Below are 16,716 nucleotides of genomic sequence, written 5' to 3'. Positions count from 1 at the left end.
ACAGGCACCCACCACCATGCCTGGCTAATTTTTTGTATTTTTAACAGATAAGGGGTTTCACCCTGTTAGCAAGTATGGTCTCAATCTCCTGACCTTGTGATCCGCCCGCCTTGGCCTCCCAAAGTGCTGGGATTACAGGCTTGAGCCACCGCGCCCAGCTATTTATTTATTTATTTAATTTTTGAGATGGAGTTTCACTCTTGTCACCCAGACTGGAGTGCAATGGCACGATCTTGGCTCACTGCAGCCTCCACCTCCCAGGTTCAACTGATTCTCCTGCCTCAGCCTCCCGAGTAGCTGGAATTACAGAAGCCCACCACCACGCTCGGCTAATTTTTTGTATTTTTAGTAAAGATGGGGTTTCACCTTGTTGGGCAGGCTGGCCTCGAACTCCTGACCTCAGGTGATCCGCCCACCTCAGTCTCCCAAAGTGCTGAGATTACAGGTGTGAGCCACTGCGCCCAGCCTGTTTTATTTCTTTTTCTTTCCTCTAGTGTTTGTGAGTATATCTCCTTGTATAGGTTTTTTAGTGGTTGTTTCAGGTGATTATGTTACATATCCATAACTTAACACAGTCTACTGGTATCATCATTTTACCGGTTGAGTCATACATAGAAATCTTACCTTCTTTTTTTTTTTTTTTTTCTGAGATGGAGTCTCACTTTGTCACCTAGGCTGGTGTGCAGTGTGCAGTGGCACAATATCAGCTTACTACAACCTCCACCTCTTAGGTTCAAACAGTACTCCTGCCTCAGCCTCCCAACTAGCTGGGCCCCCAGGTGTGCGCCACCATGCCGCAGCTAGTTTTTGTGTTGTAGTAGAGATGGGTTTCACTATGTTGGCCAGGTTCATCTCAAACTCCTGACCTCAGGTGATCCACTTGCCTCAGCCTCCCAAAGTGTGGAATTACAGGCATGAGCCACCATGCCCGGCCGCCTCTTAATGTCCTTTACTCTGCCCCATTTATAATATAATTTTCTTAAATATTTCCTCCACATATACAGTGTTATAATATTTGCTTTAGTAATCAAGCATAATTACAAACTCAAAAGGATAAGGAAAACCTATTGTCTTTACCTCATTTTTGCTTATTGTATTTTTTTCTTACTTTCCAGTGTTCCAAGGTTTCTTTTCCATTTTGTTTCTATTTAACAGTCTCCTTTAATCTTTCCTTTGGGGGAGAGCTGCTGGAGATAAATTCCCTTAGTTTTCCATCTTTGAGAATTTCTTGATTTTTTTTTTTTTTTTATATTCCTAAAAGATACTTTTACTGGATGTAGAATTCTGGGTTAATACTTATTTTCTTTCAGCATTTGGAAAATACTGTGCCACTGACTCTGGCTGCCATGGTTTCTCATGAGAAATCCTCTGTCATTCATGCTTCTTCCCTGTCGTTAAAGTCTTATTTTTCTTTGGTTGTTTTTGAGATATTTTGGTTTTGTTTGAGTGTTCAGAAGTTTAATTAGGATGTTAGGATGTGTCTTGGTGTGGGTTTGTATCTATCCTATTTGTTTCTTTTTTTTTTTTCAGTCTTGCCTTGTCGCCCAGGCTGGAGTGCTGTGGCATGATCTCAGCTCACTGTAACCTCCACTTCCCATTACCCAGCTTCTTGAATCTGCGGGTTTATGTCTTTTTTTTCTTTTTCTTTTTTTTTTTTTTTTTTGAGGCAGAGTCTCACTCTGTCGCCCAGGCTGGAGGACCTGCAACCTCCGCCTCCTGAGTAGTTGGGATTATAGGCATGTGCCACCATGCTTGGCTACTTTTTTTAGTAGAGATGAGGTTTTTCCATGTTGGCCAGGCTGGTCTCAAACTCCTGGCCTCAAGCAGTCTGCCCGCCTCGGCCTCCCAAACTGTTGGGATTACAGGCGTGAACCACCACACCCAGCCAACAGGTTTATGTCTTTTGCCAAATTTTCAGCCATTATTTCTTCAAGTGTGTTTTCGGTGCGCCCTCTTTCTCCTCCTTCGGGGCACTGATGACGTGTTAGCTCTTTTGTCGTAGCCCCACAAGTCCCAGAGGTTCTAGTTTTTTTGGTCTATTTTTCTCTGTTGTTCAGACTGGGTAATTTCTGCCTTTCTGCTAGATCACTCATTCTTCCCTCTGTCCCCTTCATTCTGCTCTCCAACCTATTTGCTGAGTTAATATTCCAGTTGTATTTTTCAGTTGTAAGCTTTTATATATATGTACATATTCTTTCTTTCTTAAACTTTGTTTAGAACACTTGTCTCTTCTTTAGATCTCTTATTTCTTGCTGAGGCTTCCCGGCTTTCATTTGTTTCAATCGTTTGTCATTGCTCGTTGAAGCATTTTTATGATGGCTGCTTTAAAATCTTGGGCAGATAATTCTAACAACTCTGTCATCCTGGTGTTGGCATAGGTAGGTTGTCTTTTTTTCATTCATTTTGAGATCATCCTGGTTCTTGGTATGATGAGTGATTTTCAAATGAAACCAGGAGATTTTTGTATTATGTGATGAGATTTCATGTCTTCTTTAAGTGTTCTGTTTTAGTTGGCTTTCTCTGACACAGCTCTGGCAAGGAGAGTGAGTGATGCCAGGTAGAGGTAAAAGTTCAAGTTCCCCATGATGTCTATCACCTGGGGCAGTGAAGGTCCAGGCTTCCCACTTTGCTGCCTCTGATACCCTCCTAGCAGGGAGGGGAGGAATTTCTCATTTCTGGAAGGTGGGGGTGGAAGTCTAGGTTCTCCCACCATTGGTTCTCCCACCCAGAGGTGCCGTATGGACTTGTGACCAACCAGCATGGGTGGCAGTCTCAGTTCCCTCCTTGGCCACTCTGACATCACCAGACAGAAGGGTTTGGGTGCCTTGCTACAGCTTCGCAAGGATGGGAGCCTAGGCCCCCACTGGGCCTTGCCGGGGTGGATATGGATGTTCTTGGTGGTGTTGGCTAGAGTAGATGGGCTATTGCCTAAAAGCTTTCTGTCTTGGGAGGCTGCTCCTTCCCAGTCCTTTGACTAGACAGAGCAGCTTTTGTGGGGTTTTTATTGTTTTGTTTTATTTTTTTGTCTGCACCTGTTGGTGTTTCTAGGTTCCTGGCTCTTCAGCTCCAAGTCTGGCATGTATGAGCCAGAAGGAGAACTCAAGGAACACCGTGTTGTTCCTCATGTCCCAGAGTCCCTAACTGCTCTGCCTTCACCTCTACCTTTCAGAGTCTTACTTTGTTTTTTTTTTTGTTTGTATGTTTTTGAGGCAGAGTCTCACTCCATTGCCCAGGCTGGATTGCAGTGGCACAATCTTGGCTCACTGCTACCTCCACCTCCTGAGTTCAGGCAGTTCTCCTCCTCAGCCTCCCAAGTAGCTAGGATTACAGGCATGTGCCACCACACCCGGCTAATTTTTGTGTTTTAAGTAGAGACGGGGTTTTACCACGTTCGCCAGGCTAGTCTTTTAACTCCTGACCTCATGTGATCCGCCTGCCTCTGTCTCCCAAAGTGCTGGGATTACAGGCGTGAGCCACTGCGCCCAGTCTTACTTTGTTTGATCTATGATGTCGAAGGGTTTTTTATATATTTAATGAATGTATGGGGAAAAATATATCTACTCCATCTTCTGAGAAGCAGGAGTCTCGGGACCATGGATTTCTAAACCTACCACGTTATTCCATGCCTTTGTTTTGAAGATTAAACGAGGTTGTGCCTGTAACGTTAGAGTAGTTCCTAACGCATGGTAGAATATAAGAAATGTTAGCTCTCGGCCGGGCGCAGTGGCTCAAGCCTGTAATCCCAGCACTTTGGGAGGCCGAGACGGGCGGATCACAAGGTCAGGAGATCGAGACCATCCTGGCTAACACGGTGAAACCCCGTCTCTACTAAAAAAACACAAAAAACTAGCCGGGCAAGGTGGCCGGCGCCTGTGGTCCCAGCTACTTGGGAGGCTGAGGCAGGAGAATGGCGTGAACCCGGGAGGCGGAGGTTACAGTGAGCTGAGATCCAGCCACTGCACTCCAGCCTGGGCGACAGAACAAGACTCCGTCTCAAAAAAAAAAAAAAAAAAAAAGAAATGTTAGCTCTCATCCTTCCTGATGTGGAAGCTGGTACAGAGTGGGTGTGAGCTTACCTTAGATCCCATAGTGCTGTGTTCATCCAGCTAGGGTGGATGAACACAGTTTTGCCTGGAGCAGGTGCTTAGGAACCCCCCACTCTTTCTGCTCACAGTGTCTGGAGAGCTGGGAGCCAGAAGGGGTCGCAGTCATCCCTTGCCTCCATGCTTCTCTTCCGTAGGAACAGGCTGCGCTCGGGGCACTGGTGTGTGACCATGTTCTCTCTCAGGGGTCTGGGCCTACTGACTTCTGCCAAATTGGAACCTTCTCGGGCTGTGGGGATAAATTCCTGGTGCATTTGCCCCACCTTTTGTTCTCTTTGTCCCTGTATCAGGAGATAGTGGAGCAAACCATGCGGAGGAGGCAGCAGCGAGAGTGGGAGGCCCGGAGGTGAGTCTGTGCTTCCAGCTGCTCCCAGCACCAGGAACCCACTTGCCTGGTGCTCTGTGGTGCCACCCATACCTCTGACTTTCTGTCTCAGGATAATTCATTCAGTTTAGAACCTTTGGGCAGTGGTTCTGAGAGTGAACCTGTGGCTGCTGCATTGGAGAAGAGCTCCAGGCTGTTCCCCGGTCCTATGAGTGACAGGACAGCCCTAAGGTCTCCCAGCTACATGCCATCCATTAGAGACCATGGCCTCGGCTCTTTATTTTTATTGAGTTTTTCCAGTGTAGATACTTTGATTTACAAATTATTTATAAGAAGTGCTCTAAAATGAAAATACTGGAAAGGTTATTCTAGCTTCAAGTGAGCATGCAGCAGTGCCCTTGAGGTGGGTCCTGGGGGAAGCCCTTGCTGGATCTGTCATGGAAGGTTTCCCCGGCCATCCAGCTGATATTCCACCCGTTTCAGCTGAGGGCATGCACTCCTGCCACTGCCACAGGAGGAAAGCTGCCCCCTTGGATAAGGACAATGTAGGACAGGTGTGGTGGCTCACGCCTGTATTCCCAACACTTCAGGAGGCCCAGGCAGGAGAACCCAGGAGAGTTCGAGGCTGCAGTGAACTATGATTGTGCCACTGCACTCCAGCCTGGGTGACAGAGCGAGACCTTGTCTCTACAAACAAACCAAAAAAGGATAATAGAAAACCATTTCAGGAAGCATAAGGAAAGATAAGTGAAAATAATCCATAATCACACTTTCTAATTCAAAGAGATTCTGGGTTTGGATTTCTATTCCTGGGTTATACATACTTGTGCCTATTTTACATGATATACATCTGATTTTGCATCTTTCTACTTAATATAGCCATTTAAAATAGTTCTGAACAGGCTTTCTAAACAGCATAGGACTTAATTGGCAATTTCCCTTTTTGAAATGTAGGTTACTTCCAGTATTTTGCCATTATAATTAAGGCTTCAATGAATTACTTTGTGCACACAGCAAGTTTTGTCTTGCTTTTTCGTTTGAATTGTAATTATGGGACAATTTCTCTGAATTGGAATTCTGGAATTATACCACTTTACATCATACATTGCCACTGGCAGTTTGTGTTAATTTCCCAATGTTACACATATGCATTCTGCTAGAGTCAATAAGGGGCCAGGTGTGGTGGTTCATGCCTATAATCCCAATACTTTGGGAAGCCAAGGTGGGGGGATTGCTTGAGCCCAGGAGTTTGAGACCGACCTGGACAACATAGTGAGACTTTGTCTCTATTAAAAAAAATTTTTTTTTTAATTAGCTGGGTGTAGTGGCACATGCCTATAACCCCATCTACTTAGGAACTTAGGAGGCTGAGTTAGGAGGATCACTTGAGCCCTGGATGTCGGGGCTGCAGTGAGCTGTGATCACACCGCTGCAATTCAGCCTGGGAGACAGAGCGAGAACCTGTCTCAATGAAAAAGAAAAAACTAAGTCAATATGTAAAAACAAATAGTACCATGATTTAATTTGCATTTCATTGAATACTGTCAAGTTTAGCATTTTTCCAAAATATTTGGCTTCCTGTACTGCTACTTCCTGTTGAAGACCTGCATTTTGTGTCATTACAGAAGAGACATCCTCTTCGACTACGAACAGTATGAATATCATGGGACATCAGTAAGTACTAATAGGTGGAACTTACTATAAAGTTCTGACTCCAGGGGTCAGTGTCCTCAAATGTGAAGAAGAAATACAGATTTTAGAGCCATAAAAGCCTGGTTTGAATCTGAGCTCCATGTCTTCCCCCTGTGTGACCTTGGGCAGCTGTTGCAAGCTCTCTGAGCCTTAAACGCCTCCTCTTCTGTAAAGAGAATAATCCTCATTTGCACCCAATAGGTGATCAAAGAAGAGCAGCGTTTATTTTTGCTTATCATCAAAAATACAGAATGAGTTTGTACTAGTCTCTGTGCAAAAAGATAAAATGCTATAGACTTATGGCCGGGCGCGGTGGCTCAAGCCTGTAATCCCAGCACTTTGGGAGGCCGAAACAGGTGGATCACGAGGTCAGGAGATCGAGACCATCCTGGCTAACACTGTACTAAAAAATACAAAAAACTAGCCGGGCAAGGTGGCAGGCGCCTGTAGTCCCAGCTACTCCGGAGGCTGAGGCAGGAGAATGGCGTAAACCTGGGAGGCGGAGCTTGCAGTGAGCTGAGATCCGGCCACTGCACTCCAGCCTGGGCGACAGAGCGAGACTCCGTCTCAAAAAAAAAAAAAAATGCTATAGACTTATAACAGTACATCAGTGTGTGTCTTTTATAAAACACAATTTAGTGTGGAAAACCTACTATGTTGATAGTGTTGAGCAGAGCTCAAGGCCTTAAGGAGCCCTAAAAAATCAGTTTCAATAAAACATCCTATATTTAGTGTTAGAATTTAATGCTGGGACTTTGAACTCTAACACTGTATTTCCAGTGTCCCTTTTATTGTCAAGGTTCCATTGTCCTTTGAAGGATCATCCTTTGCTGTCTCTGCTCAGTCCGTGCACATGGAAAATTCTAAGCAGTTGGTGGGGAGGGTGTTGATGCTCGCTTAGAGAAAATACCTCCTTCCAAATATATGGGACCAATTCCCTTGGAAATTCTCTCCCTGGAGGAAGCCCACATCTCACGACAAAGGGGATCTTAGGGTCTTCTGGTCAGACACCAGTCTTCCTCGAGGTCTTACCAAATAGAGACCCTCTGCTTATGGGAGTTAAATGCTCTGATGTGGACAGCCCTGTTGGAAAGACCCTCCTCACAAGAGATCCTGAGGCCCCTCCCTCTTTAATATTCAAATAATTGGACCCAGGGCTCTGCCTCACCTAGCCTTCCTGGGAATGTGTTTGAGGACACCAGCCAAGCAGGAGGAGTGTGCGGATGCAGAGCCAGGCAAACGATGGGATCTGGCCTTCAGGATTCAGTGCCTGCCTCAGGCATCACTGAGGAACCCAAAGAGGCAAAGAGGCCCCAGCCAGTGCTACACCTGAGCTGCCCCTACCAAATGAATTCTACCGTTGCTACAGGATAAAATACACAGACAGTAATGATTTTAGCTAGCAAAGGAGTTACTTTCAGTCCTCTTCTTCTCAGTTTAGCATGTACTCATCCCACATGTTGGGCTAGAATCCACCCACATTCCCTGGCCCGGCAGACCCTCCATCCGCAGGCGTTTGCCAGGGCCCTTCTGGCTCAGGTCTAGCCTGGCTTCATGGCCCAGCCCCAGCACATGCCTCTCCCATAAGCCTTAGACTTCTCTGCTTCCTTGCAGTCAGCCATGGTGATGTTTGAGCTGGCATGGATGCTGTCCAAGGACCTGAATGACATGCTGTGGTACGTAGCCCCTGCGGCAGCTGTGTGGGAGTGTTTGTTGCCTTGGTCAGTACCATATAAGCAGCTCTGTCCTCCCACAGGGAGGGCGCTTCCTCTGTCCCCACCAGGAGTGTCAGACACAGCCCCTTTCTGGGAATGTGTGTGATTCTGGTCTTCCTCCTAACTATGAAGCTCTGGGAGCTTCACACAAACATGGGACTTGGAGTGTTGGAGAATGCAGAGGAAGAGGATACAGTACAGCTTCACCCTCCCCACTCCTGCTGCTCAGCCTGTGCTCAGTAAATTCAAGTGACAGGAGGAGTGTGAGGTTTGAAGGAGGCAGCCTTTGCAGTGGCTCACATCCTAATGCTACATCCATATAATCCCAGTACTTTGGGAGGTCAAGACAGGAGCATCACTTGAGTGCAGGAGTTTGAGACTAGCCTGGGCAATGAAGTTTGAGACTACCCTGTCTCAAAAAAAAAAAACTGTCCGGGCGTGGTGGCTCACCCCTCTAATCCCAACACTTTGGAAGGTCGAGGCAGGCGGATCACCTGAAGTCAGGAATCCAGACCAGCCTGGCCGATATGGTAAAACCCTGTCTCTACCAAAAATAGAAAGAAAAAAAAAATTAGCCAGGTGTGGTGGTGGATGCCCATAATCCCAGCTACTCAGGCGGCTGAGGTAGGACAATCACTTGAATCCGGAAAGCAGAAGTTGTAGTGAGCCAAGACTGAGCCATTACACTCCAGCCTGGGCAACAAGAATGAAACTGTCTCAAAAATTAGCCGAGTGTGGTAGTCAGTACCTGTAGTCCAAGCTGCTCAGGAGGCTGAGGCAGGAAGATTGCCTGAACCCAGAAGTTCAAAGCTGCAATGAGCTACATTTGTGTCACTGTAGTCCAGCCTGGGTGACAAAGTGAGATGCTGTCTCTAAAAAAGGAGGCAGCTCTTGCTAGGCATCCTTGCAGCCCCAGCACACGGTGGCAAAATTTGGTGTAGGAAGAACCATCCCTGCTCTGAGTCCACTGTGCGGGCTGCACCTGGCATGACTGAGCACAGTGGGACCCAGTCACTCTTGCCGTGGGCTGGCCATCATGCTGGGGAAGCCAGGCCTTGCCTGGGTCTCATAGGTAAAAGATGAACCTGAAGACAAGAGCCTTGAAGCTCACCAGAGGCCTAAACACTACTACTCTACATCCTGCTACTTTAAGCTGCAGGATGAGTAGATGTGAACACAACTAGGGTCCCCTGTGCTGGGGGCAGGTGACATGAGGGACTCAGAGAGATGAAGTGATACCAGGGTCACCAACAACTCAGCACAGGCCTCTGCCACGGTCCTACATCAACTCCACTCTGAGTGTTGCGGTCAGCAGCGCAGGACAAGAGCAGAGCATCGCCTGGGAGTGGGCAGGAGTGCTGACTCCTGTTACAGCTGCCATGGCTGCCCTGGGAGATTTTCCTCCTCTGAGCACTTAAAGCTCCCACAGTGGCAGACACTGCACTGCGAGGCCCCAGTTACCCTTCTAACCTCTCCACCTCAAGGAGAGAGGCCACCCGACTGAGGCAAGCCAGGATCTGGCCCCACTGGCAGGACATTCCCCAGAGTGCTGAGCTTCGGCCCGTTCCATCATCTCACTCCGTCCCCCAGGCCTCATGGAGTCCAGGTGGGCTATAGGCTGTCTCCACTGCCTTCTCTTCCTCCAGGTGGGCCATCGTTGGACTAACGGACCAGTGGGTGCAAGACAAGATCACTCAGTAAGGCCATACTCCCTTGCCTTGCAGGGTCAGCCCTGTGCTGTGGCCAGGTGCACAGCCTGACCATAGCCACTAAGTTTTTAGCGGGTCTCTGTAGGGTCCTATTGAGAAGTGAGGACTGGTCCTCCTCCTTGGGCCCAGGCATTTGTCACTGAGAAAGGGCTAAGTACCAGCCAAGTGACCATGGCCTTCTGTGGCCTCTTCATCTTGCAGGTAGAGCCAGCCTCCCCAGTTCTCTCCCAGTGCCCTGCTTGTGCTGGGTGCTATGGGCAGGGCCAGGCTTAGAGGCAGGTGCTGAGGTGTGGCCCTTGCAGTAGGTCGGGGTTGGGGGAAGACACAGGAACAGATTGGGGGTGGGATGAGAGCCCCTAGTGAAGACCCTGAGTATCTTGCCAAGGATAGGGGTTTGACCCCAAAGGTAAGGGGAAGGCTCCAGAGGATTTTAAGGGGTCTGGTGTGAAGCAGAACCCCTTTTTGCCCTCAGTGGTGGGCTCCCCATCTGATAGACTGACAGTGAGCTGCAAGATTGCCTCAGAATGCAGATGCTGTGGGGTGAAGGGGTCGGCTTCTTTCATCCCCGCTAATGCATGAAGTGGGCCGTCCTTCTCTAGTGGCCATCAGGCAGAACCTCTTAGGGATTGGCATGAACCTAGACCCCAACATGCCGGCCCTCTCCTAGAGGACCCATGTAGATGTCCCCAAGCTGTCACCTGGCACAGCCCTAGGCACAGTCTCCAGTTGGGCACTGGTCTCCTCATGCAGTTTGAATAGGCCCCATGCCACTATTTCCTGCCTCCCCAGCCCTGCCGCTGTCTGGGTCCTGCAATGAGGCCCACAAGGCAGGAGAAGCCCAAGTTTCAGGCCTGGGGCTGCTTGGCACAGCCCACTGCCCTGTTGGGCCTCAGTCCCTTCCTGTGTTAAGAGTAGCATGGAATCTGTGCACAGATAATGTAGGGGCTAGAAACACCATGGTGCATGCACTGATAGGCACTGTTCCTGGTGTGTAGCAGTCTCTCAGGTGAGGCCCCACGGTCACTGTCTTGGTTGGTGGCCCTTTGGAACCTAGAGTGGCGTTTTCCTGTTCTCGTTGTGCTCAGTGGCACTTCCTGTACAGGATTTGTACCTGAAACTGTCCCTATAAACTTTACGAAATTAATGAGGGCAGGGAGAAGGGAGAAATGAAAATGCTCCCTTCTCCTTACTCAGTGCCCTGCAATCATCAAACTCTTCCTCTGCTACAAACTCTGCTATCAGTGTAACAGGTCTGTTACTGCACAGCGGACATATGGACCTCCTGGTCCTATAACACATTTTGGAGGCTGAGTGCGGCGGCTCACCCCTGTAATCCCAGCACTTTGGGAGGCAGAGGTGAGTGGATCACCTGAGGTCAGGAGTTTGAGACTAGACTGGCCAACATGGTGAAACACCGTCTCTACTAAAAATAGAAAAATTAGCTGGGCATGATGGCACACACCTGTACTGTAGTCCCAGCTACTCGGGAGGGTGAGGCAGAAGAATCGCTTGAACCCAGTAGGCGGAGGCTGCAGTGAGCCGAAATCGTGCCACTGCACTCCAGCCTGGGCAACAGAACAAGACTCCATCTCAAAACAAAACAAAACAAAACAAAAAATTTTGGAGAGCCTACCTGAAGCCCCTTATGGGTATTTGCCCGTGGCTAGGTGCCCCTTCGCTGTTCGGTGGGCAGGACCCAGAGACAGCCCAAGGGGCCACTGGGCTCCATTGAAATATGGGCTATCGCTGGTGCCCTGCCTGTTGACGGGGCAGTATCAACCTTTGGTGCATAAACTGCTTGCAGCAAAGACAGTTTCTGGTTTTGAAAGGCATTTTAGGAAAGTTTTCTGCATGCAACCGGCACCCCCTTTCTCTTCTGATTTGCTGGCCTCCTTGGAGATCTTGTGGCCTCCTTAGAATCTTGTGGCATATTATAACCCTTTCTTAATTGGAAATAACCCAGACACCCAACAAGCATCTAAAATAATTTTAGGATTTTAAGCTACATAGAAAGTTTGCCTACAAGCTTTCATAACAATTTACATTTCCTGCATTTTTAAGTTTGCCTAGATTACTTATGAAAACTGAGATACTAGACAAAACTAGTCATCATTTCAAATTATTGTTAACCTTTTTCTTTTTTTGAAATGGGGTCTGTCTCACAGGCTGGAGTGCGTTGGTGTAAACATAACTCACTGCAGCCTTGACCTCCTAGGATCAAGCAATCCTACCACCTTTGCCTCCCATGTAGCTGGGACTACAGGCGTGTGTCACGATGCCTGCTAATTTTTTTTTATTTTTTTGTAGCTGGGGTCTTACTTTGTTGCCGAGGCTGGTCTCAAACTCCTAGGCTCAAGCAGTCCTCCCTCCTCAGCTTTCCAAAGTGTTGGGATGACATGTGAGTTGCCATGCCTGGCCTTCTTAATCATTTTTATAGCCTATGACCATCAGATGTTCACCTAAGAATCTTAAAGTTAAATGCATATGTATTTTTGCTGACAACTCAGAAGATTCAGCTGTTATCATTAAACCAACAATATTAATCTTATTTGTCAAAAAATCATACAAAGATCATTCTGGTTTTGGTTAGGTTTATAGTCTTATAACCTTTTATGCAAAGTCCTGACACCCTAAATATCCAGTAGAGACAAATATAAAATCGTTCGGTCAGTAAACTCAGAAAAAAGATGTATGCTGATAGTTTTGAAGACATTTCTATTTTTATTTTACCAATGGTTGTAAAGCCAGCTTATTTACTAAAGATCATTTAAGTCACATGAACTTGAAAAACATTTGAACTTATTTACTTTGTTTATGAGCACTCATTTATTTATGAGCCAGTTTGGTACCGTGTAGACACAACATATAACACAACACATGTACATACATCTAAATTTATTTTAGCCCACATACATACACATACAAAGGTACAGCTTTTACTGCAGAACTCTAGCCATGAGACAGCTCACCAGTTTATAAAAGAGGGCTGGATCCAAATTATTCTGACAAAATTGGAACCATTCACATAAACTTTGTTTATCCCAATAGGTAATTCAATGAAGGTTGTGAACTAAAATTTTGAATAAAGCAGTTTCTATAGCAGTTTGATTTTTAAAACTTACCCTTTCTTCTTTTTTCCAGTTTCAAGTTTTCAATGATTACATTTTAGCTACAACTGGCTGAGCTGTATAAGCAAAACAAAATCTCCAAGTAGCTCTGAATTAGTAATACCATAAACAGTGAGTCTTATCTCAATACCAGTAGCTTAATAACACCAGATTCAAAGCAGGCAGAAAAGAGACTGGGGTGATGGCTCATGCCTGTAATCCCAGCACTTTGTTGGGGGTAGGAGGATTGCAGGAATCCAGCCTAGGTAACATAGAACCCCTCTCTACAAAAAAAAAATCAGCTGGGCATGGTGGTGCACGCCTGTGGTCCCAGCTACTTGGGAGGCTGAAGTGGGAAGATTACTTGAGCCTGGGAGGTCAAAGCTGCAGTGAGCTGTGATTGTGCCACTGTCCTCCCGCCTGGGCAACAGAGTGAGACCCTGTTTTAAAAAAAGAAAGCAGGCAGAAACTGTCCTCATAGGTTTTCCACAGGAATTCCTTCTTTCAGTGGGTAAGTTATACACTGCACTAACCTGATGAAGACATATATCTCTTGTCTTACCAATTTCACAAGATGCAGCCCAGTGCCCAGCTTGGAGTAACCAAATCAATATTTCTCATTCCAGCTGAGATGATATACACCCAACAAAAAGGCAGACACTAACCACTCCACTCCACACCCAGATTTGATGTGGCGAGGCTCACACTTGCCCTTGTCAGCCCCCAGCACCTTTGAGCTACTCAAAGTTGGGAGGAATTACCTGCAACCAGGAGTTCAGCGGGTGGTCTCTGGGTAAGATGAAAAAGCATATGATCAACTGAGTTACGCCTGCTGAGCTTCTGCCATTAATTCCTTCAGGGATGCCTTTCATAAACACAAACATATATAACAAGACAAAGACAAAAGGCCTTCCGAAATCAAGTTACAAATTTTAGAAGTCAAGAGGATTCCTCCCAAGCAGTTCTCTTTGGTCTCCTTCCAATGTAGAGGAAGTCCCCTCAAACAAGGCCCTTCCTATTACTAGGGAGGGTCTACAAGACCTCAGAGGAGGCCTCAAGACTTCAGAGGGAGCCACAAGACCTTTGAAGAGGCCGCAAGACCTCCAAAGGGGCCAGCAAATCAGAGGAGAAAGGGGTGCTGGTTGCATCGAGAAAACTTACCTAAAATGCCTTTCAAAACCAGAAACTTGCTTTGCTGCGAGCAGTCTACACGCCAAAGGCTGACATTGCCATGTCAACAGGCAGGGCACCGGCGGCACCCATAGTTCAGTGGAACACAGGGGCCACTTGGGCTTTGGACTTGTCTCTGGGTCCTTCCCACTGAACAGCAAAGGGGCACCGAGCCACAGGCAAATGCCCACAAGGGGCTCCAGGCTAGGCTCCCCATAATGTGTTACAGGACCAGCAGATTTGTATGCCTGCTGTGCGGTAACAGACTTGTTACACTGTGACAGCAGAGTTTGCAGCAGAGGAAGAGTTTCATGATTGCAGGGCACTGAGTGAGGAGATGGGAGGAGACCCTCAAATCCATCTCTTTGAGGAGTTCTGGGCTGGGTCTTTTTTTGTTTGTTTGTTTTTGAGATGGAGTTTCGCTCTTGTTGCCCAGGCTGGAGTGCAATGGTGCGATCTCGGCTCACCGCAGCCTCTGCCTCCCAGATTCAAGCGATTCTCCTGCCTCACCCTCCTGAGTAGCTGGGATTACCAGCATGCACCACCACGCCAGGCTCATTTTGTATTTGTGGTAGAAACGGGGTTTCTCTATGTTGGTCAGGCTAGTCTCAAACTCCTGACCTCAGGTGATCCACCCACCTCGGCCTCCCAGAGTGCTAGGATCACAGGTATGAGCCACCTTGCCCGGCCTGGGCTGGGGTTTTTAAGGGGACTGTGGAGGGTGAGGGGCTGGAAAATTGGGATAGTTGATTGGTGGGGGAAGGGGGATGAAATCATCAGGGTATACAAACCACTCCGAGTCAGCTCCTCGTGGGGTCCTTCGGAGCAGCTGAGTCAGTAGCTCCATCAGTATATGGGACCCACAGGAATATCTCAGAGGGAAAACAGCATTTCCTAAGGTTCAAGTTGTGATCTACAGAGTAGTGAGGGGAACTACGATCTTGTGATGGAGTCTACATGCTTCTGAGGCAGTAGACACCAAGCAACTATGAGGAAGCAGTCAGAGAGCATGCCGACCTAGTGACTGATGCTGACGTGCTGCGAGCTGGGTTCATTTTCATTTCTCCCCTCCCCCTGCCCTCATTAATTTTGTAAAGTTTATAGGGAACATTTCACCCACTCTGCTGTGGATCCCTGTCACTTATGGAGTCTATCATCTTGGCTGTGTGGGCTGTGGGCTCTGCAGTGCCCATTCTCAGGAGGTGTGAGACCCATGAGGACAGGAGGTTGGCAAGGCTGGAGACCACACCCCCCCCCTCCCCCCGCTCCGTCCAATCATGTTTTCCTGGCTGCCTGGTTTCTATGCAGGCTGCATGTCCTTAGTCCTTGCCTGGGAACAGCTCCTGTGGTGAGCAGGCCCTTGAGGGAGTTCCTGAGCAGGAGTGGAAACTAGGCTCAGGCTGCCTGGTAAGATCTGGAGGGACCCAGCCGAGGCTTGTGCTACCTTTTTTTTTCCAGAATGAAATACGTGACTGATGTCGGTGTCCTGCAGCGCCACGTTTCCCGCCACAACCACCGGAACGAGGATGAGGAGAACACGCTCTCCGTGGACTGCACGCGGATCTCCTTTGAGTATGAGTATCCTTGTGGCCCAGCCTGAGGGGCACAGGCAGCACCCCTGCCTCCAGGGTTCTGTTCAGCGGGCAGTTTGCTTTGTCACCCTCTGTGGATTCTGGCCCACATCCCCAGGAGGGAAAGCAGGTGGGGCAGGAAGTTTTGGGGGAAGGGGCTGTGGTGTGCTACCCCAGCTCATCTGTGTGGCTTTGGCTTCTAAATGCCAGAGCTGAGTTTGGAAGTGTCACCATTCTCCAGCATGTCCCTGTAAAGTGCTTATTGTGGGCCTGGTTCTGGACGTGGTAGCAGTGAGGGTGGCAGTTCATGCAGTCAGGAAAGAAGAAGGGAGCTACCATATAATCACACAGTATGGTGTTTCTTTGAGAAACACATGCGACATTGGTGGATTGCTCAGGAAAGACCATGGGGAGGCCACATCTCACACAGTCTCAGCCACACTCAGTGTGAACACAGGAGGGACTGGGGGACTGACTGGGGTCAGGTGTCAGGAGGCCAGAGCAGGCCTTGTGAGCCAAAGGCAGCGGGAGACTGTGGAGTGACCAGAGTTTGAGTCAGGGTTTTTAAAAGGTCCCTTGGCTGCCCAGTAGAGGCAGGTTGGGGGCGAGGAGATGGTCACAGCTCTCCAAGGCCACAAAATAGTGGCTCGGCCCAGACTGCAGCAGTGGCTGTGAGCAGTCAGGTTACATGATGTCAGGGACGGACCTGCCCTGTCTCTGCACTGTGATGGCTGGGAAGGAGGAAGAGTGAGTGTGGGCACATCAGTAGTCAGGTGGCCATCAGAGCCTAGGAAGCAGGGCAGAGCTGGCTGAACTGGGGAGGAGAGCCGCTGTGCATAGGAGCCGGTCCCATCATGTGTGTGGCAAGGTGGACTACTTACCCAGGGACCATGGGAGTGTGTGACTGAGGCAGGAGGGAGGGAGTCAGGGAGCTGAGGACGCCGGGGCTTGAGGAAGCTGCTGGAGTGTGGGCAGGGAGCATGGTGGTCTGAAGGCCTGGGAGTCTCCAGGAGTTGGGAGGGGCAATGGTGGGGACCGAGCATGCCGAGGAAGCAGGCAGGACCAGGCTCTCGTCCTGTAAAGGGGAGGTCCGCCATGGAGGGCAGTCCGCACTCACAGCTGCACTCACAGTGCCAGGAGCTGTGACAGGTATGTTTAAGAAAAGGGCTGAGGGCCGGGGGCGGTGGATCACAAGGTCAAGAGATCGAGACCATCCTGGCTAACGCAGTGAAACCCCGTCTCTACTAAAAAAATACAAAAAACTAGCCGGGCGAGGTGGCGGCGCCTGTAGTCCCAGCTACTCGGGAGGCTGAGGCAGGAGAAT

General features: G+C 48.5%; 1 protein-coding gene across 2 annotated transcripts in view; it reads left to right on the top strand.

The window, feature by feature from the left end:
• The window catches only part of CDC45 (cell division cycle 45), a 44,491-nt gene that overhangs the window by 12,775 nt on the left and 15,000 nt on the right, over nucleotides 1–16,716 (top strand). For both annotated transcript variants that reach the window (XM_011958680.1, XM_011958681.1), the window contains 5 exons: nucleotides 4,394–4,449; nucleotides 6,054–6,102; nucleotides 7,735–7,796; nucleotides 9,482–9,532; nucleotides 15,280–15,399. In XM_011958680.1, the coding sequence (XP_011814070.1) occupies nucleotides 4,394–4,449; nucleotides 6,054–6,102; nucleotides 7,735–7,796; nucleotides 9,482–9,532; nucleotides 15,280–15,399 (338 nt within the window). The remainder of the gene's footprint in view (nucleotides 1–4,393; nucleotides 4,450–6,053; nucleotides 6,103–7,734; nucleotides 7,797–9,481; nucleotides 9,533–15,279; nucleotides 15,400–16,716) is intronic.

Source organism: Colobus angolensis, unplaced genomic scaffold (genome assembly GCF_000951035.1).
Source record: "Colobus angolensis palliatus isolate OR3802 unplaced genomic scaffold, Cang.pa_1.0 Scaffold471, whole genome shotgun sequence".
Taxonomy (NCBI): domain Eukaryota; kingdom Metazoa; phylum Chordata; class Mammalia; order Primates; family Cercopithecidae; genus Colobus; species Colobus angolensis.
The sequence above is the reverse complement of the archived record's forward strand: the minus strand, read 5'-3'. Positions and strand labels throughout refer to the sequence as shown.